This window comes from Colobus angolensis, unplaced genomic scaffold (assembly GCF_000951035.1).
Source record: "Colobus angolensis palliatus isolate OR3802 unplaced genomic scaffold, Cang.pa_1.0 Scaffold95, whole genome shotgun sequence".
In the NCBI taxonomy this organism is placed as follows: domain Eukaryota; kingdom Metazoa; phylum Chordata; class Mammalia; order Primates; family Cercopithecidae; genus Colobus; species Colobus angolensis.
The window spans coordinates 5,325,326-5,349,489 of record NW_012123487.1 but is presented as its reverse complement, the minus strand read 5'-3'; the positions used below and the strand labels follow the sequence as shown (position 1 = coordinate 5,349,489).

Genomic DNA, 24,164 nt, shown 5'->3' with positions numbered 1-24,164 from the left:
AGGGTGCAGTGATGACCCACATATGTGAGACAGTCATTTACTGTCACCTTTATTTTGTACTTTCTGTGGTGTCTAAAAAACATACAGAGCAGCTCTCTTGCTGACTATTGGGCTGATAAAGCTGAAAGATCAGTAATGTTAAATAGAAGTCCAGGGTCTGGGTCTGTATTTTGCTAAGGAACCCTCATCGGAGCTTCATTCTCTGTAAAATTAAGCTCTAAAACCTCCCCTAAATGAGATGGCTAAATGTCAAAGCATTTTGTAATGTGAGTTAGTATTTTTTTTCAATTCAAATGTGAGTTAGTATTTTTTTTTTTCAAATGAACGTGAGGAAGTATCTTTCTGTATTTAGTTTTAATATTCTTTGCCAGGTATTTATTGGAATACCTTCTTTCATTGTACAATAGTATATTTTAAAGGTGCTTTGCGGCCGGGCGCGTTGGCTCAAGCCTGTAATCCCAGCACTTTGGGAGGCCGAGATGGGCGGATCATGAGGTCAGGAGATCGAGACCATCCTGGCTAACACGGTGAAACCCCATCTCTACATAAAAATACAAAAAAGTAGCCGGGCGAGGTGGCGGGCGTCTGTAGTCCCTGCTACTCAAGAGGCTGAGGCAGGAGAATGGCGTAAACCCGGGAGGCGAAGCTTGCAGTGAGCTGAGATCTGGCCACTGCACTCCAGCCTGGGCGACAGAGTGAGACTTTGTCTCAAAAAAAAAAAAAAAGTGCTTTCCATGTCTTGTTTATTATGAACTACTAATTTTTTACTAATTAATAATTAACTATTTGCAGTGGCACTATTTACTATTCTGAATGTCACATTTATTTATTTATTTATTTATTTATTTATTTATTTGTGTTTTTTGAGATGGAGTCTTGCTCTGTCCCCCATGCTGGAGTTCAGTGGCACAATCTCGGCTCACTGCAACTTCTGCCTCCTGGGTTCAAGCTGTTCTCCTACCTCAGCCTCCCGAGTAGCTGGGACCAAAGGCACCCACCACCACGCCTGGCAATATTTGTATTTTAAATAGAGACAGAGTTTCACCATGTTGGCCAGTCTGGTCTCAAACTCCTGACCTCAGGTGATGCACCTGCCTCAGCCTCCCAAAGTGCTGGGATTACAGGTGTGAGCCACTGCACCTGGCCTGAATGTTAAATTTAATCCCAAAGTTTGTTTCCTCAATGTTAAATTGAAAAAGAAATGACCTTTACAGATCAGGAGTAAACAAACTGTTTGGCTGGGAGTTTATCAAGCCATGCAAAAGTGTTAGCTGACCCAAAGTAAGACATGTTAGATTGGGATTATCATACCATGGGGTTTCCCTAAGATAAAACTCTATACTATACTGTTCAAATACTTTTAATATCTTAGTCATTTTTATTTTCCTTGCAGGCAATCTCTTTGAACAGAGGTTTATTCAATAAAGGAAGGAAAGGTGGAGGAAGGAAAGAATTATAATGGTTAGAAAAGAGTAACTAAAGATTATTTCGATTATACTTCTGAAGAGCAAACTAGCAATTTTAATAAATATTTGGGTCCACTTAAACTTATTAAAGCAGAAAGTATAAAGCTGTCTCCATTAGTGCAGAGATGAAGTGACAAAAACGAATCAGTTTTTGTAGCAACTGACTTAGAAAATCTTGTACTGAAATCAACAATTAAAGAGACTTGCACATCATAGATTTTCAAATGTTTGCTGAATTGAAAAAGAACACTGACAAGAATTATTTCCCCCCAAAGTGTCTTATGTTAAATAGATGAACTTCACATTGTGGAATGTAAATCTTTTATTAAAACAGTTGTCTTTCCACAGTAGTAAAGCTTTGGCACATACAGTATAAAAAATAATCACCAACCATAGTTATACCAAATTCCTCTTATCAACTGCATACTAAGTGTTTTCAATACAATTTTTTCCATATAAAAATACTGGGAAAAATTGATAAATAACAGGTAAGAGAAAGATGTTTCTAGGCAATTACTAGGATCATTTGGAAAAAGTGAGTACTGTGGATATTTAAAATATCACAGTAACAAGGTCATGCTTGTTCCTACAGTATCGCGGGCCAGAAACTTAAGTGAAAGCAGAAGTGTTTGGGTGACTTTCCTACTTAAAATTTTGGTCATATCATTTCAATACATGTTGCATCTTGGTTGGCTGCATGCTTTCCTATTGATCCCAAACCAAATCACAAGTTAGAATCACTTCATTTAAAATACTGAGCGGTATTGAATACTTGGAAGCAGAACAGGCAATGTGCAGCCCTCATTTACGAGAAAACTCTCAGGACACTTCCAGGGTGATGCTTGGAGAAGCTGTGAGTTGAGCTGAAGCTGGAGCACTTCCTCCAGAGCAAAGGGCTTAAGAAAGAAACAATAACTCTAAGATGGGTCTGCTAACATCACTCCAGTTTAGATGGATCTTGGCAGAGAGACATGCTTGTTCCTCTGGGTTGGAAAGATTTACTCTCGGGAATCTTCTCTGTCAGCCTGTACATCTAAAGGCATGAAGCACTCAATTGGGCAATTAACATTCTGTTAAAAAAAGAAGGAAAAAAAAAAATTAGTGGCAAATACTGTAAAGTGTACAGAAAAAAAAAAATGCGGGGAGGTGGGGACTCATGACAGCTGCTTATAAATAGGATAATATTTCTTCCTAGTTTCAAGAACCTAGCAGCATACTGGGCAATAGGAGATGTTCAAGAGTTAAATAAATTATAACTTAAACTATATTATGGAATACAGTGTTTCACTTAAGTCATTTATGAGTTTTTTTTAAAAAATTAAAATATTTGGTTCATTCTGAAGAAAGATACCTGTAGAAAGGACTGTCTAGTATGAGGGAACACACTCGTGGCGCTAATGCACTTACAGTGTTTGTTCTCTGATGGTATCTCTGAGAATACTGGTTGTAGGACTGACCAGTAGTGCCTTCGGGACTGGGTTCACCCCCAGGTCTGCGGCAGTTGTCACAGCGCCAGCCCTGAGAGAGTAGAGGCATGAAGTCAAGTGGGGTTTATGATAACCTGAGGACATCGTAATTTAGTGTTTGAGTTAAAGAAAAATTTCACAGCTTATGCACTGGCCAAATATAAGCAGTTAATCACTAAGGAAACTTTGATGATGATTTCATGCATTTATAATTCTTAGAATACATTTTGGCTTATTACCATATCTTATACCTGTATCTGTCTCTCTGTGTTGTTTCTTTTCCCCTGAAATGTCCTCTCTTCTCTTCCTATTCAAACCTTACCTATCTGCTGAGGCTCATTCCAATCCCAACTTCCTCAACAAGTTCTCTGCACCAGATGATGGAAAAGGTTTTCATAGAATCCTAGCGATTTTAAAAGGGACTTGAGATCACATGAACAAACATTCTCATTTTATAGGTAAGGAAACAGAGACCCAGAGGAGAGGAGTGACTTTGCTTAGAGGGAGCAGGGCAGTCATACAGTGGACCACTGGTGGAGTTGGGGCTGCCGCCCAGGAGGTGGGGTGACCCGGGCCGTGTTCTTCCTAATGCACCACTTTGCCACTCACTGCCTAAACTTCCCTAGGCAGAGACATGGTAGCCTTTTGTCCGGCCAGAGATGGCATGGGAGATGGAAACGGGACCAAGCTGAGCCAGTGAGACTCCTCCCTGAGGTTTTTGCTGGAAATGGGAGGACATACATGTTCTCTTTTACTACTGTTCTTAAGCTGGGAGGGGGTAAAACTGGAGCTCATGGAGGTCAGTCATCAATGACACCATCTGCAGAGACCCCTCTGAAGCATGGCGCCAGTGCATGGGAAGGCAGGAGCAGCAAGAGGGACTCCAGGCACCATTGCTGGAGCAGCCCCTGAAGCTGGTGGGTCCTGGGACTTTTCCATTCTGTGGGCCTTTTTGCTTAACTTGAGTCGGACTTTTTTCTTACCACTAAAACGCAGCCCTAAATAATACAATCACTTTCTTTTTTATATGAGAATTTAAATATTTTGGACATACTTCTCTGTGTAAGCGCATATGCCTCTCAATACCTAACACAATACCAGTGACTGTCTCCTTACGGAGTCATTGAATCTTACTTTTGTAGGAGAAAGTAACAGTTTCCACTCCTGTCTTAAATGTTTCATTTAGCACTTTACTTGAGAATAGAATAAGCCTCACACATGAAAGGTTTCATGTGCATAAATAATGAGAAGATGCTGAAGTGAGACCAAAATCAACTTCCCAGCAAATTCACTCTCCATCACACATTTTTATTCCAGAATGACTGAATTCTAAGATCATACGATCACAGTCGTTATCAGTGTTAATGGGAGAGAGAGAGAGAGATACTGAATTCAATCTAAATTCCAGTCTCCAATTCTCCTCCAGAATTGGGAGCACCTCCCTCCCCATGTAATCACTGGGGGTGAAACAAGATCAGAGTAGTTTCCATGGGCTGCCCCTGGTGGGGTCAAGACAGGCCCCTGAACGCCCTTGCTCAGATTAATTTTCCTAAAGATTAATTTTCCCAAAGACTATTTTCCATCATGTTTCTTTGCATCTTGGATACCTGGAATTGGTTAATGCCAAATGCATTAACCAGTGAGTCTCACCCTCTAGTGTGAAGCACGCCCCTCACCTACCAGGATTTGGGGAGTTGCTGGGAGGGCACGTCTTCATTGAAAACAAAGAGCTGTCACGTTCCATTTGCTTTCATTTGAGTTACGCATCATTTCGTTTTGAAATTTCAAATCATATTAGAGAAAGGCATATTATTTTTTGTTATACTGGGCATATTTTAGAAATGGTTGAGAAGTACTGGCTTAAAGAATGGGCTGCCGAGGCCCTCCATAAGCCACTTCTTCCCATCTAATTTCTTACCAGAAGACAGCAGGCAGAGGGTTGGCTCACCAAAGCCCACCTGGGCCAGCTCCTTTCGATCCCAGGGGGTGTGCTTGCTGTCTCTCTGCTTTCTACCCTCTCAACTAAACCTTAGGCATCGTAAACCTCAGTCAGTTCATGCTTCTCTTTCTTGCTAATTCCAGCCTACCCAGAACTGTATTTGTCAGACCCACTTAGAACTTAATTAGCTTGACTTCGAAATGTATGCTAATTTAACATCTTCAACTATATCATTAAGAGCCAAGACCATTTCCCATTTCCTCTGTTTTTCCTATATTACGTAGCACGGTGCTAGACCTATATCACGGATCTGTTCTGAATCAAGAGAGAGGGTGAAAGAAGTGGCATTTTCTTACATCTGAGATATTATTCACAATATTTAACAACGTTGCCATGGGGACACCAGTCCATCAGAATGGAGCTGGAGGCCTAGAGCTACACTGCACTTAACACTTCAGTTGCTGAAAAATAGAAGCAGCCTGAGAGTAGCAGGGGAGGGGAGGGTCTCAGGCTGCCCAGGATGGGGAGAACTGGCTGAAATGAAACACATTCTGTTCACCACTGATTAATTTGACTAGTATCTCTGCTTCACTTTTTTTCAGTGTAAATGATATCTCTGAGATGCCAGGGAGCTTAGGAAAATGATTCTAGCATAGTATAAACGACAGGTATTGCTATTAAGAACGACTCGGGACTCATGTTTGTGGTACTCTACATGCCATTCATTCTTTCTATTGCTAGAAATAGTAATTCATGCCATTCATTCTTTCTATTACTAGAAATAGTAATTCATGCCATTCATTCTTTCTATTGCTAGAAATAGTAATTCATGCCATTCATTCTTTCTATTACTAGAAATAGTAATTCATGCCATTCATTCTTTCTATTACTAGAAATAGTAATTCATGCCATTCATTCTTTCTATTACTAGAAATTACTATTACTAGAAATAGTAATAGTAATGAATGGCATGTAAGGTAGACAGAGAGGTACTCTAGAGCTCTGTGTCAGTAGCTGTATGCCAGCAAGAAACGTGGTATTTTAATACTTCTGAAGGGTCTCTGCCCCTCCTGTGTGTATGACACATCCTCGCAGGAGCCCACCCTTTATCTTAGCTAACTTGTAGGGAGCCTGGCACATCTCATCTTACCCGCTGGCCTCCAAAGCATGTGCAGGAGCAAATGGCACCGAGATATTCCTTCTGCCACTGTTCTCCTACGTGGTACGTCTTCCCATCATCATAACACGTTGCCTCATCTGCATATAGACACAAGACAGATGCACGTGTAAGCTGAGAAGAATACTGCAGACTTGATCTAGGGGTGGGTTCTATTTCTGTCCTAAATTTGTATCATCACAGTGCAAATTCCACATATTTATGTGAATCATCCATAAGAGAAGTACTGCTATACAGATCTTAGGGTGGCATTTCCAAAAATTAGATTTAATATACTGGAAAGGCTCCAATGGGAAGATGGAAATCATATTTTACAAGTTGGATCTACAGACTAATAAAGCGGCTTTCTAGCATTTTACTGCAGATAATGGTCAAAATACTCAGGTTGGAAAAGTGCTAAAGTGTCCTGTAATAACATTAAATCATGACTCATTTTTGAAGCTTGTCTTCACTTTCCCAAATCAAAAGGCTAAGAAACCCACTGTTCACTCTTCAAGGAGACCTAAAGTCTCCGATCATTTCTGTGAATGAGAGTTACAGCCTGATAATGAAGTGGGAACGCTTAATAAGGCAACTAAAAATGATCTGTGATGACGTACGAGGGTCACACTTGAATTCTCCTTTTCCGTTCCCAAGACACGTGCAGCTCATCATCTGGCCATTTTCTCCCTGACGGTCCCACTTCTCTCCAATCTTGTAGTTCACACCATTGTCATGGCACCATCCTGTAGGGGTGGGGAAAGTTGGACCAAAAAGTTATTTGTATATTCTGACTCACAAGACAGTGGGTGAACTGGAACGTGTCACAGAGTCTTCAGAACCATGATCTGGAAGAAAGAGCAAGTTAAAGATAAAAACCCCTATAATGGGCCATTTTATTTTATTTTTTTATTTATTTAATTTATATATATATATATATATATTTTTTTTTGAGACAAAGTCTTGCTCTGTCACCCAGGCTGTAATGAAGCGGTGCAATCTTGGCTCTCTGCAACCTCCATCTCCTGGTTCATGCACTTCTCCTGCCTTAGCCTCCTGAGTAGCTAGGATTACAGGCACACCCCACCATGCTAATTTTTTTTTTTTTTTTTTTTGTATTTTTAGTAGAGATGGGGTTTTACCATGTTGGGTAGGCTGGTCTCAAACTCCTGAGCTCAGGTGATCCGCCCACCTCAGCCTCCCAAAGTGCTGCGATTACAGGTGTGAGCCACCATGTCTGTCCAATGGGCCATTTCTTTGGTTGACTTTTAAAATATTATTTTTTTATCATTTACCATTTTCTAGGGCATTTTAAGATCCAATTTATTCTGCCACAATCATGACATAAGAATAGTCAAATGAAATGACTTTCATTTGAATTCCACAATTTAAAATTGTGGAAAACTAAAGTGGGATTGGAGTAGACTGTTAGGAATAGATCCTAGATGAAAAATCACTTTTGAATTTGCAGAAACCCTGTATACAAAATAGTTCAATTAACCATAAAACAAGGATCAGCTGATCTCTACATGCCACCACCTGTTTCAGGTACATGGGAAGAGTGGGAAAAAAAGAACCTGGATAAAACAAAAACAAACAAAATGCTAAATTATTGGTTATTATCCACATCAAATAAGACTGGTTCTGTGGAATATCTAAAAGTCACAGTTATATGTCTTTAACTACTATACATAAGAGATAACTTTTTAACCTCCAGGGCTTATACAACAAAACACACCTCAGAAGCTTATATAACAATATACTGCTTCTTCCATTTTATCAAGAATTCAGCCTGCCTTAAGTTACAAAGTAAAATAATTAGACAACTATGACATCAAAACAAAGATTATGTAAGTTTAGCCAAAGAGTCACATAAATGAACTTGACAGCTCTGCTCCCACAATTGCACCTAAGTGCTTAAACAGGTAATAAACGTACAAACTTAAATGCAGTTTGATTTCAGGAGTTAAAAACCACCTACTTGAAGTCAAATATTAAAATTTCCAACTCCTAAACAGCATATGATGTTTTTACTGTTTTTCATTTTCAGATGGTCAAATATGGAAGTCTATATTGAAAACATTAGCTGGCTCTAAAATTTCAGTCTGGATTAAATGATTTCAAGTATACAAGCTAAGTAAAATACTTTGAAAATCCTTTTTTACCAAGTCCTATATTCCAATCCCATGGGATATGATTTCTGTATGTCTATAGGTGGCTTATTTATAGGTATAATGGTCAACATCTATAAAAATGAACCAATTGTCAATAATAATCACATCTCCTAAACACAAATAATAAATGAAAGGTTTATAAATTCTAATCCTAAATCTCAAAGCATAATAGAGATTTCCTAGGCACATTTTAACTTAAAAAGTTTGAAAAATTAAAACCTATTAGAATTTGAAAATCAAACATTTATCAATTCAAGTTGATTTTTAATGATCTAAAAGCAGATTATCTGTTTTTTCTTTTATACTTCTAGCAACATTCAAGCTACCTGGGCTATGTGTGTGAGGCAAAAGTGTGTGCATGTGTACTATGATATGTGCACGTTTGGTTTATGCTGAAGGAGACAGTGTTTTTGAGTCTAAATGTTCACCTCTGATTTCACTCAACACTAAAGATTAAAAGAGATTTGAAGTTTTTCTGTGTTTCTAATACTCTTAATTAGACCTGGTTCCAAAAGTCTTTAACTTTATCGATTTGTTTTCACAGAAAATTTCAAAAATCAAATTAGCACCATAACCTTATGTTTAATTAATGGTTGTGTTGGCATACAACCGTTGAAATGAAGCAATGTCCACCAAGTAAAATTTCCCATCATTTTTCTATGATGCAAAATATTACTTCGAGTCAAACAGTATTCCCTTGTTTGCTTCATGTTTGGAAGAACCTGTGTCTTCCAAACATGCTTCCTTGGCACATGAGTGCATGCATGGAACTGAGGAGACGAACACGCAAGTGGATGGACAAAGCAACTACTCACTAGATGAATCACATCTGAAATGACCACTTCCAAAGCCTAAGCAGTGGCACAACAGTTTAAAGCCTGATTCAGACATTCGTTCCCACTCATCTCCAACGGCGTAATGGGAAACCGTGTAGGGGTCAAAGCATGAGTCATCCGTAGGTTGGTTCAAGCCTTCATTGACTATGAAGAAAAGGAGGAAAAAGCAAAAAGAGACATCTTGTTAATCGATTTGGACCATAAGAAAAAAACTGAATGACTGTATACAATGACTTAATCCAAAACAAAAATTCTAGGAGGATTAAGAGGCATTCATCTGTTCTATCAAGGCATTAACTGCTCTAAAAAACCATGCTTAGATGTAGTCAGTGGACACCTGTCACAGGCATCTGACAAGAAGCCCATCTTTTATTTTTCCCTCTGTTTCTAAAATAATTGCCATTTCTGCTAAAACTACTTTATAGAACATGGAACAGATCTTGAGGCAGTTTAAGCTAGTTGAGAACTTTAGTGGGATGCAAAGACTAGCAATGCCTCTCCACTGGTACCTGAGTGACCTTGGGCTAGCTATTTAACATTGCTCTGCCTTGCTTCCCTCATCTGCAATACTAGGAGAATAATAAAAATATCTATACCTCCTGGGGAATCTTGTGAAGATTGTATAAGGTCATGAATTCAAAACATTGACCCTTTTCCAAGACTTAGAAAGTGTTCACTAAATAAAGAATAACTATTAAAGTTGTCTTTTGCTTATAATGCAAAAGTCTTAGCATTTTAATATACCATTATAATGTAATTTTCACTTTTATTATTGTAATTTTTGTGTAATAGTGCAGAAAACCTAGATTTTGGACACTGTTATTATAGTGGTGAGACCGCTTTATCAGTGAGGTCAACGGTTCCAAATTAGAAAAAGCCCTTGGAATACAGATGATTTCGGAATGAGTAAGGGAGTGTCTTCATGTTACCTAAGATCTTACCTCTTTATGATTTGGAAAAGCTTATTTTAAAAAAAATCTATGCAAACAAAGCATGCTTCAAATTATTCCCTAAAAATTAAATAAACTAATTTACTTTGACTTAAAGTCCCACTGTGTATTTTTCTTTTTACAGTGCAAAACTCAACAGCTCAAAAGCAGTAGATATTTGAAGTGCCTAATTTTTAAAAGGCATCACCCTTGAAGAAAATAGTGTTTTGGAGAGCTAGTAAGTCTGAGACGTCTCAAAGCTGGGAGAACCTGGTTGGAATGTAGAATACTGCTGCTGGGAATAAGGAGTTTAAAAGAAAAATTGAAGGAACTTAAATTGTTCCTAGGGGTTTCTATACTCAAAAGAGCCAGGAGTTAAAATTCCATCCTAACTAAAGTTAAAGAGATGGAATCTTTTTTTTTTTTTTTTAATGACTTAGAAAAGCACAAAGACCTTTTTGCTCTTGAAAATTCTGTTCACGTGGCATTCTGCTAGTAAAATCACCAAAGGCAAAGATAAGCATTACTGTGGATATGTAATACAACAAACACAAATTAATCTCCTCCCATCCTCTCTCCCGCCAAATGCTCAATTGCTTAATTCACAGGAATTTATACATGTAAAGTAGCACAGTCTTCTATCAGATGAGGGAAGAGGCTAAAATTAAGCAACTGGCCTTAGGAATAAAATCTGTCACTTGGCAAAAACAGGACTTAGCACTCTCTGTTGGTGTGGAGTAGAGAACCCTCCTGTTGGAAGATTCGGGATTCACGGTTTTGATTATCCCCTATCTCATGTGCCTTGGTGAATCTTCAGCTGCTTCAAATTGAGCAGCCAGGTGGCACACTATTGATTTAAAAGGATTTCCCAGGTGCTACAGAGAAGAGTCAATGATCTTTTAACCTCTATAGAAGCTTTTGACCTATATAGTTAGAAAGAAAATGGAAATAACGTTGGAAAAAATGGAAATAACATTGGAAAAATGAATTAACATTGGAATAACATTCTTTGCAGACAGAAATGCACAATATTGGTAGCATTTTATATCAGGAGCAAAAGCCAACTGTCCCCATGTCTGCAGAAGGGGTATTTTCTTTATAGGTCATTGTTTCAGTATTTAAGAATCACTCAAGAGGACAGCAGCATGGTGAGATGCAGAGGGTCTGGGGAAAGACATCAGGAAACCTGTGCCCTATATCAACTCAGATACTCACAAGTAAGGACTCAGAGTGTTGTACTAAATAATATTTGAAGTCTCTTCCAGATCTATAGTCATATCACCATTTAACAGTCTGTCAATTACGTATGCATTTTGTGAAGACAACAGGATATGGCAGGAGGTGAGGGAGAGATTAATTTAATACAAACTTGCTCATTTATTTCATGTTGATGTGTTGCATTATTTCCCAAAGATAAAAAGACAATGGCAACAAAGGTACAGTCAACAGAAAAGCCCATCTCTGGTGTGGAGCAGAGGGGAGCCTGTGTCTAAATAATACGTGTTTACATACCGGAGTTGCCCACGGTAACAACCTCTTCCCGAACCTTATGCCTCTGCTGGTCTTTCAGTGCCTCCACTACGATGTTGTAGGTGGCACCTCTGGTGAGGCCTGTCAGAGTAGCACTGGTAGAAGTTCCAGGAACCCTGAACTGCAATTATCGGTACATCCAAAGCAGAGAGAAAACGTTATAGTGAGGAATGACATGGGCTCTCCTCTTACCAATAACCCTCACTGTTTAAACAAAGCAAAGGAAGACAAAAAGCAAAAAAAAAGGAGGGTATAGTGGTCCTAACCAGCTGAGGAGAGAAATGGAACAAGGATAGGGGCTATCATTCCTGCCCGATTTTCCTGCCAACAATCTACCTATGTGCTCCGTAGTTAGCAGAAGCCCTCGACCATACTAGAGACGGCCTGCCCTTGATTTTGCTTCAGTTGCAGGTCTGCATAAGCCCTCTGGAAGCCCTGGCCATGTTTGCTTCAAATAAAACCTGGACACTGCACTATATGGGAGACAGTCATGCTACTCCAGGAGATATCTGACCCCAGTGTGGAGTCCTTAAAACAGTTGGGCAAATCCTCAAACCTGTGTTTCTAAGCTCATAAATTTCCTACAGTGTTGTCAGTTTTTAAATTCTACCACTTTCTAAAAATAACAACATAATAAAAATTGATACTGTCAGTGGGCCGGATGCAGTGGGTGGCTCATGCTTGTAGTCCCAGTACTTTGGGAGGCCAAGGTGGGTGGATTACGAGGTCAGGAGATTGACACCATCCTGGCCAACATCGTGAAACCCCGTCTCTACTAAAAATACAAAAATTAGCTGCGTGTGGTGGCACGTGCCTGAATCCCAGCTATTTGGGAGGCTGAGGGAGGAGAATCGCTTGAACCAGGGAGGTAGAGGTTGCAGTGAGCCAAGATCATGCCACTGCACTCCAGCCTGGGCAACAGAGCAAGACTTTGTCTCAGGGGGAAAAAAAAATTGATACTGTCAACACAAAGAATGTACATTTTAGAGAATCAGTCACTTATCAGCTGCTATGCACAGCTTAGCCTGTTTTTTTTCTATAGACATATTGTAGGTAGTGGGGTTCTTCAAGGACAAATCGTAAAGGTAGTGTTGTAGACTGCTACACACAAATGGAAATTCAGGTAGAATGTTTTTCTTTCTTTTCTAGAATCATCTCTTTGTCCTTACTCAAAAAGGAACCTCAAATATGTGAGAATAATAGAAATAGTTTCATTTTCTCTATAAAATAAAAACTAGTGTCTCTCTGGTATATCCTCCAAAGTAGAGCCATGTTGGGATTTAAAAAAAAAAAAAAGGCTTAAATGTGCCATCCTCTAAGAGGTTCTAGAAGGAAAGCCACTTTTTTTTCTTCAAAAGACGGGTTTTCACCACGTTGGCCAGGCTAGTCTTGAACTCCTGACCTCAAGTGATCCACCTGCCTTGGCCTCCCAAAATGCTGGGATTACAGGCGTGAGCCACTGCACCCAGCCATGAAGCCACTTTTTATCCGAGGGCTGGTCACTTCAGTTACCTAACTTACTCCTTTCTGTGCTGCTCCATGAGAAGTGAAGAGAAAAATTAATTACCTGTAAGGGCTCTTCATCAGTGCCAACAGGATGACATGAAATGATGTACTCAGAAGTGTCCTGGAATGGGGCCCATGAGATGGTTGTCTGAGAGAGAGCTTCTTGTCCTGTAGAGGCATTTGGATTGAGTCCCGGCCCATGTGGGTAGAGGTGATAGTCTACATCTTCCCTGGGGATGTGACCAATTTGAATCTCCTCACCTACATTCGGCGGGTATGGTCTTGGCCTATGCCTTATGGGGGTGGCTGTTGTGGGAGGTGTGGTCCGCCTAAAACCATGTTCCTCAAAGATCATTTGTTGCCCAACAGTGGGTTGCTGACCAGAAGTGCCAGGAAGCTGAATACCATTTCCAGTGTCATACCCAGGGTGGGTGATGAAAGGGGTCTTTTGAACTGTGGAAGGAACATCCAAGATCTCTGGTCCATGAAGATTGGGGTGTGGAAGGGTTACCAGTTGGGGAAGCTCGTCTAGCCAAGAGAGGTTAGAGCCAAAAAAGCAAAGCGGATTAAGCTCCAAGAAGCAGCAGCAATAATAATAATCTATTCAGGCAACAATGAATGTTCACCAATGTGATAAAAGCCCTCAGAAAATGAGCAGTTCTGAGATCACGAAACACTTTTTCCAGAAAGAAATCTTTAGGATTTTTCTCAAAGGTTTCTTTATAGTTTAGAAAGAAAAAAGTGTTAGTATGAATTTATCATACACACAACTTTAAACCGCTGGGCCCCTTAGAAGCTGCCTCTGCTCAAATTAAACCTAATCGAACTGAAATGTGCATTCTCTTTCTTTCTTTTTTAAATTTGAGAAGCAAGTTGTAAGAAGTAGAATCCAGACTAATCATATCAGTGTCTTAAGTATGAGAATTACAGAGGTTTGGCTCAACAGTTTTTCATGGTTTGAAATGGTAAAAATAGATAAAACACACATTCATTTTTAAAATTTTCCTATCATGACAGCATTTTCTTGAAATTAAAACTGGGTGCAAAAGCAAGACATTATTTAGCTCTAAGTTGTAGAAACCAAATAATAAATAAAGATAAATGTGAGAGGTTTCTCTTCCTCCTTTAAAAAAGGAAACATTTTAAAATTCAACAGAAGGTATAAAAGAAGAGCAATGATAGCAACTTGGTTTTACATTTTAGGATCTTGTTTGAATTTTTAAAAGGCGAATAACAAGGCTTTATATTGAGTGGCTGTAGTAAAGAAAAAAAATAAAACCAAACTCTGCAGTGCATGTTAAATTATTCCTACTATTACAGAATACGATATATACACTATGCTGTTAGAAAAAAAATCACAAGAAATACATCAAAACATGGAGAACCTTTTCATATTGCAAGATTGCTCATCTGTTATTAGTTTTGTCCTAACTTTCTCCTTGTTACCTGCAAGGTACTCTTACCTGTCTTTTTCCTTCCAATCAGGGGCTCGCTCTTCTGGTTATTCTTCAGGGCAATGACATAAATTGTATATTCGGTTCCCGGTTCCAGGCCTGAAGGGAGAATAGAACCATCACATTATGTCAATGGGCTCAGCTAGTCAAGTGGAAGTCGGTCTCACCAGCAGATGCTACTGGGAGGAGGCACTTCCTCTCCAGCTGGCTGTTGGCCTCTTGAAGGTAAAATCGACTTCACTTTTCCTCCATAAACACCTAAATATCCTGCATATAAAGTTCACATTGCAAATTACTTGTCTGACTGTCATATCTGACACCTGAATAGACACTTTTTGGGTACCTTTTCCAGGGTATTCTTTTACCATGTGGTCTTATTTGCCTTTTTGAATTTAAGAAAATCTATCAGCATCATATACCACCACTGGAATGTCAATTTGGAAGAGAGTCCTGCAGATTATATACATGAATCTACTTAGGCCTAATAACCAAGTGGTCCTCAGTGGCAGATCAATGAAAAGTGAAACTCAAGGCAAGTGGGAGAGATTGGCCAATCTTTGTGCAGCCTCTGTGGGAAGTGTCTAGTTCAATTCCTCTCATATCTGCTGCTATTTTCCTGTTCTCCCCAGTTCTAAAAAGGCAGTGTGTCCTTCTAATGTCTGTATGTTCCATGGGGATTTTAAAGTCTAGGTGATACTCTATACAGACTGACAGGGTTTGGCTCTGTGTCCGCATCCAGGTCTCATCTGGAATTGTCGTCCCCATGTACTGAGGAGAGGAGGTGATTGGTTCATGGGGGTCGTTCCCCCAGGCTGTTCTCATGATAGTGAGTTCTCACAAGATCTGACAGTTTTGTAAGTATCTGGAAGTTCCTCCTGTGTGCTTCTCTCTCCTGCTGCCATGTAAGACATACCTGCTTTCCCTTCCACCATGATTGTACATTTTCTGAGGCCTCCTCAGCCATGCGGAAATGTGAGTCAATTAAACCTCTTTATAGCAGTGTGAAAACAGGCTAATACACATAATAGTTTAAAAATTTCATCTCTTGGGCAAAAATAATACTAGAGACTTATAGTCTTTCCCACCAAGGTAACCAACTCTTATTCGCCATTCCAGGCATTCTTTCCAATGTGGGTGGTTGGCATTGCTCTGCCTCAAGACCTATCCTGTGATAGTGGTCAGCAAGGTCAATGGCAGGTGCTGCTCTGGCAAGTCCTGCAAGATTGCCATATCTATAGAGAGCTGAGTGTAATGACAGAATCACTATCAGCTAGTTTGCTTTGAAAAATATCTTTCTCCAGAACTGAATTGACAGGTATCTGGCAAACTTGCAACAAAAGGAAAACATGAGTCTAGTCATGCCATTTAGGACAGTCTTGAAATTGCATTTTCCTTCACTCATGCCTTCTGGGATGTATTGAGCTGTATCACTCCTACACAGAGTATGCTTTTTGAGGTTATCAGGAACAGGGTTTTGCATTCTCCTGACACAGTATCAAAGACACAGCGAGAGTTTGCTAAGGACTTCATGTGTCCTAGGTAGTAAGAAGGAAAATGACAGCATGGAAGCAGAAATACCAGTAATAGTAGCCTCTGTGACACCAGGGCGGGGCCGAGGGACCACTTCTCTGGGAGAAGACCCAGGCTTCTCATACTTGATGATGTAGCCGGTGATCCTGGCACGTGGCGGCTGCCACGATACCAGCAAGGAATTGGGTGTGGTGGCCAGGAAACGCAGGTTGGATGGTGCATCAATGGCTGAAAGAAAACAAAATTAAGTCTCTAAGAAGGCAAATAACCAAGAAAATTACTCCCACACTTTTCTCCCCAGCCCTTCTAAACACACTTAAAAGAATCCGAGAATACTGTAAACCGGAAACAGGATCCTCGGGAATCTATAATACAAAAATATCCACCTCACATTTGTTTTTTGAGTTCATGAGACTGACTGCATACAAGTCAGTGGTATTTCCTCAGTAGAAGGCATAGTTACCAGTGGAGGCGTCAATGACCACAGGGGAGCTCCGGGCATTGTCGTTCAAGGTGTACAGGTAGATCTTGTAGTCAGTGCCTGGTTGTAAACCTGGAATTTGAGAAGAGATGATTTTTACCAGTTCTTGCTTTACTAGGAGAATTCTTAAGCTCGCCTGCAGTTTTTCTAGGTTCCTCTATCAGCCCATATTTATATAGACTATCAAAGTGGTCCACATTTGAACAGTAAAGTAGAGCATGGTATGGATGTAACTGTTAACAAGAAATGTATCTTGAAAGTGAATCACTGATGCAGATAAGGACACTGGCTAAAGTAAATTCTGGAATGCAAAAATGCTATATTGGAAGAGGCAACGTTCATTGCAGAATGAGGCGCAGCCATTTATTGAGGTTTTCTCTTTATAGTAATTAGATGATCAATAGCTGAGCCTTGGAATCACAATTTTAAAAAACTGAAAAAGACCTCAGATATTGAATATTCTTTGGTTACAACTTTGACCTTTATTAAGTAGTATCATTTACTTTTATATTAACTATGCTTTTTAATCTATACTAATGCTAAGATCTATATGTCACTGTTTTTTATTTCTTTTAGTTCTAAACTTTGTGTTATAATTTTTTAAATAAGAAAGGGCACAATGATGAAAGATCAAACTTGTTGAATGAAACTTACGCCATTTCCATGACAAATATTACACAAAATCAGGCATTCAAAAGACAAAACAATTTCTGATCATAGCATGAAAAGAACGTTCTAAAACTGGGTTATGATAACACTGAAAATAAATTTTATCAGTGTCAGTCTTAGAGCAATTAATAAGTCACTTTACATTGTGGATATTTTTTAACAAATGTGGTTAGCACAATGAGTTCCCTGACCTGTGATGGTGTAGCTTCTGACATCTGGCTTGATGGTTCTCTGGATTGGAGTCTGGCCGTTGGCTGGAACAGCATCGACTTGGAAGCCAGTGATCGTCTCAGTCTTGGTTCTCCAGCTAATGGTGATGGTGGTCTCAGTAGCATCTGTCACACGAGCCCTTCTTGGTGGGCTGACATCTGCACAGGAGCATAGCTAGAGATTAGTGCCTGCTTGGCTCATCCTTGTAAAGTTTTGGTATTTTAAAATGTTTCCTTGGTATATATCAAATTCATCCATTTCAAAAAATATATAACTAGTAATGTGTAGATTATCTCCTTTGGCATTCAGACAGAAAGGTCAACTGCAATTAGAAAATACGAAAAATCTACCTCTCATACATTTTATTTTGAAGAACTGAAAACCTTTATAGTTACTACCAGTGGTTCCTAGGGCTAGCTTTTTAGTATCTACAAATATTTCAATAAATATTAAAATTATTAATGCATTATAATGTAAAAATATGTGTGGTAGGAGTTATAACATGGCCAGCTAACAATTATATGTGTGTGTATGTGTGTATGTGTGTGTGAGAGTGTGTGTGTGTCTAATATTACTGCAAGTATTTTGTCTTTTCTCTCAATAGGTAAAATGCCATCCTTCTTTTATAAATGATGAAACTTTGACACTTTACATGACTTTTGAAAAGGCATATATCAAGTTATTGATATAATAGAAGACTAGAATCTAAGCCTGATTTTGGTCCAGTGGTTACTGTGCTGTGATATAATTTGGATATTTGTTCCTGTCCAAATCTCTGTTGAGTTGTAATCCCCAGTGCTGGTGGTGGGGCCTGGTGAGAGGTGTTTGGATCATGGGGGCACATCTCTTGTGGCTTGGTGCTTTCTTTATGACAGTGAGTTCTCAAGAGATTGGGTCATTTCAATGTGTGGAGTCCTCCCCCACAACTCCCTCTCTCTCTCTCGATCTTGCTTTTGCCACAGCCATGTGATGTGCCTGCTCCCCCTTGGCCTTCCACCATGATTGCAAGCTTCCCAAGGCCTCCCTAGAAGCCAAGATACCAGCACCATGCTTCCTGTAAAGCCTGCAGGCCTGTGAGCCAGTTAAGCCTCTTTTCTTTAGAAATTACCCAGTCTCAGCTGGGCGCGGTGGCTCAAGCCTGTAATCCCAGCACTTTGGGAGGCCGAGACGGGTGGATCACGAGGTCAGGAGATCGAGACTATCCTGGCTAACACGGTGAAACCCCATCTCTACTAAAAACTACAAAAAACTAGCCGGGCGAGGTAGTGGGCGCCTGTAGTCCCAGCTACTCGGGAGGCTGAGGCAGGAGAATGGTGTGAACCCGGGAGGCGGAGCTTGCAGTGAGCTGAGATCTGGCCACTGCACTCCAGCCTGGGTGACAGAGCGAGACTCCATCTCAAAAAAAAAAAAAAAAATTACCCAATCTTAGGTATTTCTTTATAGTAATGCAAGAATGGCCTCATGTGCATTGTTAAGATATAGCAGAAGCCAGTGGGGTCTCCCCATGCTTAGCTCTATGAAAACAAATTCTAACAAGTAGAGCATAAACAAGATGTCAGTCCTAGTCCATAACATCAACATTATAACCTTATGAAGTGATTCCATTTTATGGGTCAGTAGACCCCTTTCTGAAGGAGTATAAAAGATGACAGTCATGCATCAAAGAGACAAATCGATTTTCAAATTAGGACTCATTCCACTTTTAACATATATATCTAAAAAAGCATTTATTTATTTATTTTATTTATTTATTTTAAGAGACAGGGCCTTGCTATGTTGCCCAGGTTGGTCTGAAACTCCTGGCCTCAAGTGATGCTCCCACCTCAGCTTCCCAAAGTGCTAGGATTTTAGGCATGGGCCACTGAACCCTGCTGATTTACCATTCTTTAATTTTGGTCTATACAGAAGGTTTGTCGATATGAAGAGATTTTATTGCTTACTCTCTAGAGTGGTGACAACTCCCTGAGCTGGTCTGCTTGTCAAAGTGTCCTTAAGAGCATAGACACTCACTTCATATTTGGTGGCCACCTAGAGAAATAAGGGCATGGTGAGTGTTAGCAGTGTCATGAACTGAAACCCAGGGAGTTTCACTACAGCATTAGGTAAATACAATGGTTAGAAAATAAAAAATAAACAAACTAGCAAAACTCACAACCTTGTAAATTCCTTGATTAATTTCATTCCTACAGTGCAGGTGATCAACGTATTTAATTTATCAATTTTAAATTGCTCTTAGCAGTTAAGCTTAAGTAAGCCATAGATTACATACTTAAACTAAGCTGGTAAAAAAAATGAGGAAAGTGAGTATTAGCATATTTTTCTTTTTTATGATCTGACAGGTGCAAATCATAATTTTTTCTTTATCATAGAGAGGCAAAAAGAATGTTCCATTTTGTCTCTGAGTACTCTTTCTGTAGTTTCCCCTGAAATTGACCTTACGTTAAGAGGTACATCAATCCCCTAGGTTCCTAGCAGTTTTCTGCATGTATGTCTGGAAGGTTTTTAAAATGTTTTAATGAGGTAGGGTCAAGGTAAACTGGTACAAACTGTAAAATATTCTTTACCAAGATAACAGAGCTCAGAAAATGCATAACTAAGTTGATTTATTCATTCAACCAGTGGGTATGTAAATTGTCCCCCACAACCTTTTAAAATAAGCACAATACATCCAAAAGAGCTGAACAAAATCCAAAGCTATTTATAAAATTCTGTCCCAATGGTTACCTGGAAAACTTAGGTCAACATAAAGGAATTCTGTTGAAAGAAAGTTACAATAAGATTATTTGATGCAGAGGAAAAGAATAGTTAGATTTATTATGACATTATATTTTCACCACCTTAGAAACTGTGTTAGAGATGGTTTCCGTCTTTATTCCAATGAATAAAGGTCACATCTTACCATAAGTCCTGATACAACCACGGATGAGCTGTCAGGAGCAAGGTTGATTTCTTTCATTGGTCCGGTCTTCTCCTTGGGGGTCACCCGCACTCGATATCCAGTGAGCTGAACATTGGGTGGTGTCCACTGGGCGCTCAGGCTCGTTGGTGTGACCTGAGTGAACTTCAGGTCAGTTGGTGCAGGAATAGCTGTCGGGATTGTCAATGGTTAGAGGTTATCTTGTAGGAAATGGGGAAAAAGGAACATAAAGTGGGTTCCAAGAAGTAGAATGGATTGTTCTTGTTGAGTTAGGTGGGTTCCCTGGTCAAGCAAAGATTCAGTATGAGAAAGTACAATAAGGGATGCAAAATGAAGAAAGTGTTTGCTGAGAAATGTGTTTTATATCCACCATTTCTCAGAATCACTGAAAACATTTGGGTAAATGCCAGAACTCTAAGAGATTTTAGGTTTTAGAAGTTTTTTTGCTTTCCCTTAAAAAAAAAAAGTTATATTGACTTATTGACCATTATGATTTATTTTCCCTTTGTATGGAAAAATAAGCAGTAGCCCTTTTTTTTTCTTAAAATTTTTAATTAATTTAGAAACAGGGTCTCGCTCTGTCATCCAGGCTGCAGTGCAGTGGAGCTGTCATAGCTCATTGCAGCCTTGAACTCGTAGGCTCAAGTGATCCTCTACCTCACCTTCTTGAGTAGCTGGGACTACAGGCATGTGTCACCACACCTGGCTAATTTTTTTATATTTTTTGTAGAGACAGGGTCTCACTTCATTGCCCAGGCTGATCACGAACTCCTGGCCTCAAGCAAGGCTCCCACCTTGGCCTCCCAAAGCTCTGGGATTACATGTGTGAGCCACTGCGCCCGGCCTCCTTTTTTCTACGTAAAGTATCTTTGTATGGATAACCATTTCACACAGTATTCCATCCAAAAAAGAGAGAGTAATGTTTTTATTGTCTCTTTATTTGGACCCTATGAGAGATATGGCTGCTAAATTTGATGTTCTCTCTGTAATGCGGCATAAGAAGAAAATTGGCTCCCAACAGAAGCAGAAAAGAGAAGCGAAAAGCAATAATACAGACTGTCACCTCTAGGGTTTATGCTGTCACTAGGATACATCTTTAGCATTCTACTCTGCTTCAGAAATAAAGCACAAGAGATAAAGTATTATGGAAAGCAATTGCCCTATTGATTGTTTCCTATGTGTCTGAATCACAATCATTTAAGCTAATTATACACCAGCACATGACATCTAACCAGAGAAGAAAGGTCTTACCCATGTGTGCTCAGAATCATGCTGCTATGAAATGCCCCAGTTTGGATTCCTTTTTATAAGTAAGCTGTATGATGCCAAACTTCTTTCCTTTATACATAGTGAGGGAATCAGAGCTTAGGAAATAATCCACAATTTTAGTATCCTCTTCAAATGTCTTGTTTTATGGTCTTGTTTATAAGCCAAGATACTCCAAAATTTCTTTTTATCAGACTTGTTTACTTAAATATCACCTCAGTTTTATTGTTTCTCACCATTCCTCTTTAAAGAGGATCTTTCCTAATAATTTTTTTCACCCTTACACGGGAATCAATAGCCCAATGAAGTATAATTCATTCAGCAGGGCATAAAGCCGCTGCTCCCATGGGCACCTGGTGGTGCAATTAACCATATACCTGTGGACTGGGTTCCAATCAGGGGCTGGCTCTCCATATCATCGTGCAAGGCAACCACACTGACTGTGTACTCAGAACCCGGTCTGAGGCCTTGCAGCTCTGCAGTGTCTTCTTCACCATCAGGTGCAGGGAATAGCTCATGGATTCCATCCTCAGGGCTCGAGTAGGTCACCCTGTACCTGGAAACTTGCCCCTGTGGGCTTTCCCAAGCAATTTTGATGGAATCGACATCCACATCAGTGAATGCCAGTCCTTTAGGGCGATCAATGTCTGTTAGGCAAATTAATGGTAAGAGGTTATGTGAAAAGCAAGTTGTGAAATAAGCATTTTTATAACATGCAAAGCAGTTTTGCAGATACCATTTTCTTTGACGAAGTCCAATTAACGCACTATCAAATGGAAAATCACTTAAACACTTGCTTAATCTTTCTTGGTTTAGAAAATATGCAATGTTGCATCACTTATTAAAACATAGGTGTATGTGAGATAAGCAGATACCCTGCAAAATGTCCCCACAATGGCAATGTATTTATATTAATTTAAAGATATTCTACTACCATTTGATTTTACAATGTGATGTTAGTCTCATAGACCTATATTTTCTATACCTTGGAAGTGGTAAAGCTGATTTGCAACGTCAGATTCAAATTGTTATAATTGTTTTTTTTTTTTTTTTTTTTTTTTTTTTTGAGATGGAGTCTCACTCTATCATCCAGGCTGGGGTGTAGTGGCATGATCTCGGCTCACTGCAGCTTCTGCCTCCTGGGTCCAAGCAATTATCCTGCCTCAGCCTCCTGAGTAGCTGGGATTACAAGCGTGTGCCACCACACCTGGCTAATTTTTGTATTTTTAGTAGAGACGGGGTTTCACCATGTTGGTCAGGCTGGTCTTGAACTCCTGACCTCGTGACCCTCCTGCCTCGGCCTCCCAAAATGCTGGATTACAGGCATGAGCCACTGCGCCCGGCCCTATAATTGTTCTTACACTCTCCTTTTCTCATCTCTATTAAGCATTTATATTACACTCTGGTCCAGCCATAGTCCTTCAAATGCCCCAAACATGACAGCTACATGAGGCACACTTCAATCAACTTTACCATCCAGTTGTAGAAAAGACGGTCTAGGAAAATTTTTTGTAGATTTGCTATAGGCAAATAAGATTTCGCTGAGGCCATTTGAGCAAAAGAAATTCAAAGCACAGCAACTAACTATGGTAGTTTCACAACTTCTTTCTCTGTAAATTCCTTGCTTGGCACCGAGAAGGAAAAAAGATGTTCGTAAAGGGCTCAGCTCAAGACATAAACTAACCAACAAGTTGACTTTCCCTATGTGTAATTGCAAAAGACATGTGGCGGGCATTCAGACACCCAAGAACAAAATTTGACTTTGAAAATGGAAACCAAGCAGTGGTTACGTACTGGTTACTGCAGTCTGAACCAGAGGCTGACTCTCTCCGCTTGGATTCTGAGCATAGACACTAACCACATACTCCACTGTGGGCTGCAAGCCTTCAATAGTCATTTCTGTTTGATCTGCAAAGGGAGTGAAAAGCAAATACGATACCCACGTCATCCACTGTAAAGTCCTCCAGGTGGCTTCTAGAGTTTGGTAGTGAACATATGGTGGCCTAGAATTTTTATTTGCAGAATTGTAACAAAAATATGGAGGAGTCAGACTTTGATTTCCTCTTGGACAAACCTGTTCATTGCTAATACAAATTACCATATGGGAGTGAAGTCACACTCAAGGATAAATTCTAAAACTTAATATGATGCCCCCAACAATTAGTGATACTGCTCTCAGAAAAAATGAAAATTAACTTGACTTTAATAAATTGCCTTAAGATCCTAATTTCACAAATATTCTATTTAAAAACAAAGACAACATAGCTAAAAGGATCTGAAAAACTCAGGCCATATATCTCTTTTTAGTGTGAATGATAAACAAAACCAGAAGGGTGAATTGAGATATTTAAGATGTCCATATCACTAAATAGAACTATCCATGTTAAAACAGAAATGCACTTAAGACTTCTACTGTGAAGAGGGTTGATAACGATCTTGAGCCCTGAATTCATGAATGGGGAAAATGATGACATAGGACAAGAATTACATAGTACTCACAACAAGGTAGCCATTTACATAAAAAAGAATATTAGATGCTACCCCATCTATCCTGTTGTATATGAGATGCAGATTATTCTTTTTTTTCCTGAGATGGAGTCTCTCACTCTGTCTCCCAGGCTGGAGTGCAGTGGTG

The 24,164-nt window shown here is 39.5% G+C and overlaps 1 protein-coding gene across 1 annotated transcript in view; it reads right to left on the bottom strand.

The window, feature by feature from the left end:
* Positions 1 to 1,770: 1,770 nt before the first annotated feature.
* Positions 1,771 to 24,164, bottom strand: part of FN1 (fibronectin 1) — a 75,259-nt gene continuing 52,865 nt past the window's right edge. The window contains exons 32-46 of the mRNA XM_011932358.1: positions 23,324 to 23,437; positions 21,907 to 22,176; positions 20,246 to 20,433; positions 19,287 to 19,374; positions 17,328 to 17,504; positions 16,450 to 16,539; positions 16,035 to 16,214; positions 14,466 to 14,555; positions 13,064 to 13,530; positions 11,479 to 11,617; positions 9,017 to 9,181; positions 6,648 to 6,773; positions 6,022 to 6,128; positions 2,874 to 2,984; positions 1,771 to 2,536 (exon numbers count right to left, since the gene is read on the bottom strand). Coding sequence (XP_011787748.1) covers positions 2,465 to 2,536; positions 2,874 to 2,984; positions 6,022 to 6,128; positions 6,648 to 6,773; positions 9,017 to 9,181; positions 11,479 to 11,617; positions 13,064 to 13,530; positions 14,466 to 14,555; positions 16,035 to 16,214; positions 16,450 to 16,539; positions 17,328 to 17,504; positions 19,287 to 19,374; positions 20,246 to 20,433; positions 21,907 to 22,176; positions 23,324 to 23,437 — 2,384 coding nt within the window. The 3' untranslated portion in view covers positions 1,771 to 2,464. The remainder of the gene's footprint in view (positions 2,537 to 2,873; positions 2,985 to 6,021; positions 6,129 to 6,647; positions 6,774 to 9,016; positions 9,182 to 11,478; positions 11,618 to 13,063; positions 13,531 to 14,465; positions 14,556 to 16,034; positions 16,215 to 16,449; positions 16,540 to 17,327; positions 17,505 to 19,286; positions 19,375 to 20,245; positions 20,434 to 21,906; positions 22,177 to 23,323; positions 23,438 to 24,164) is intronic.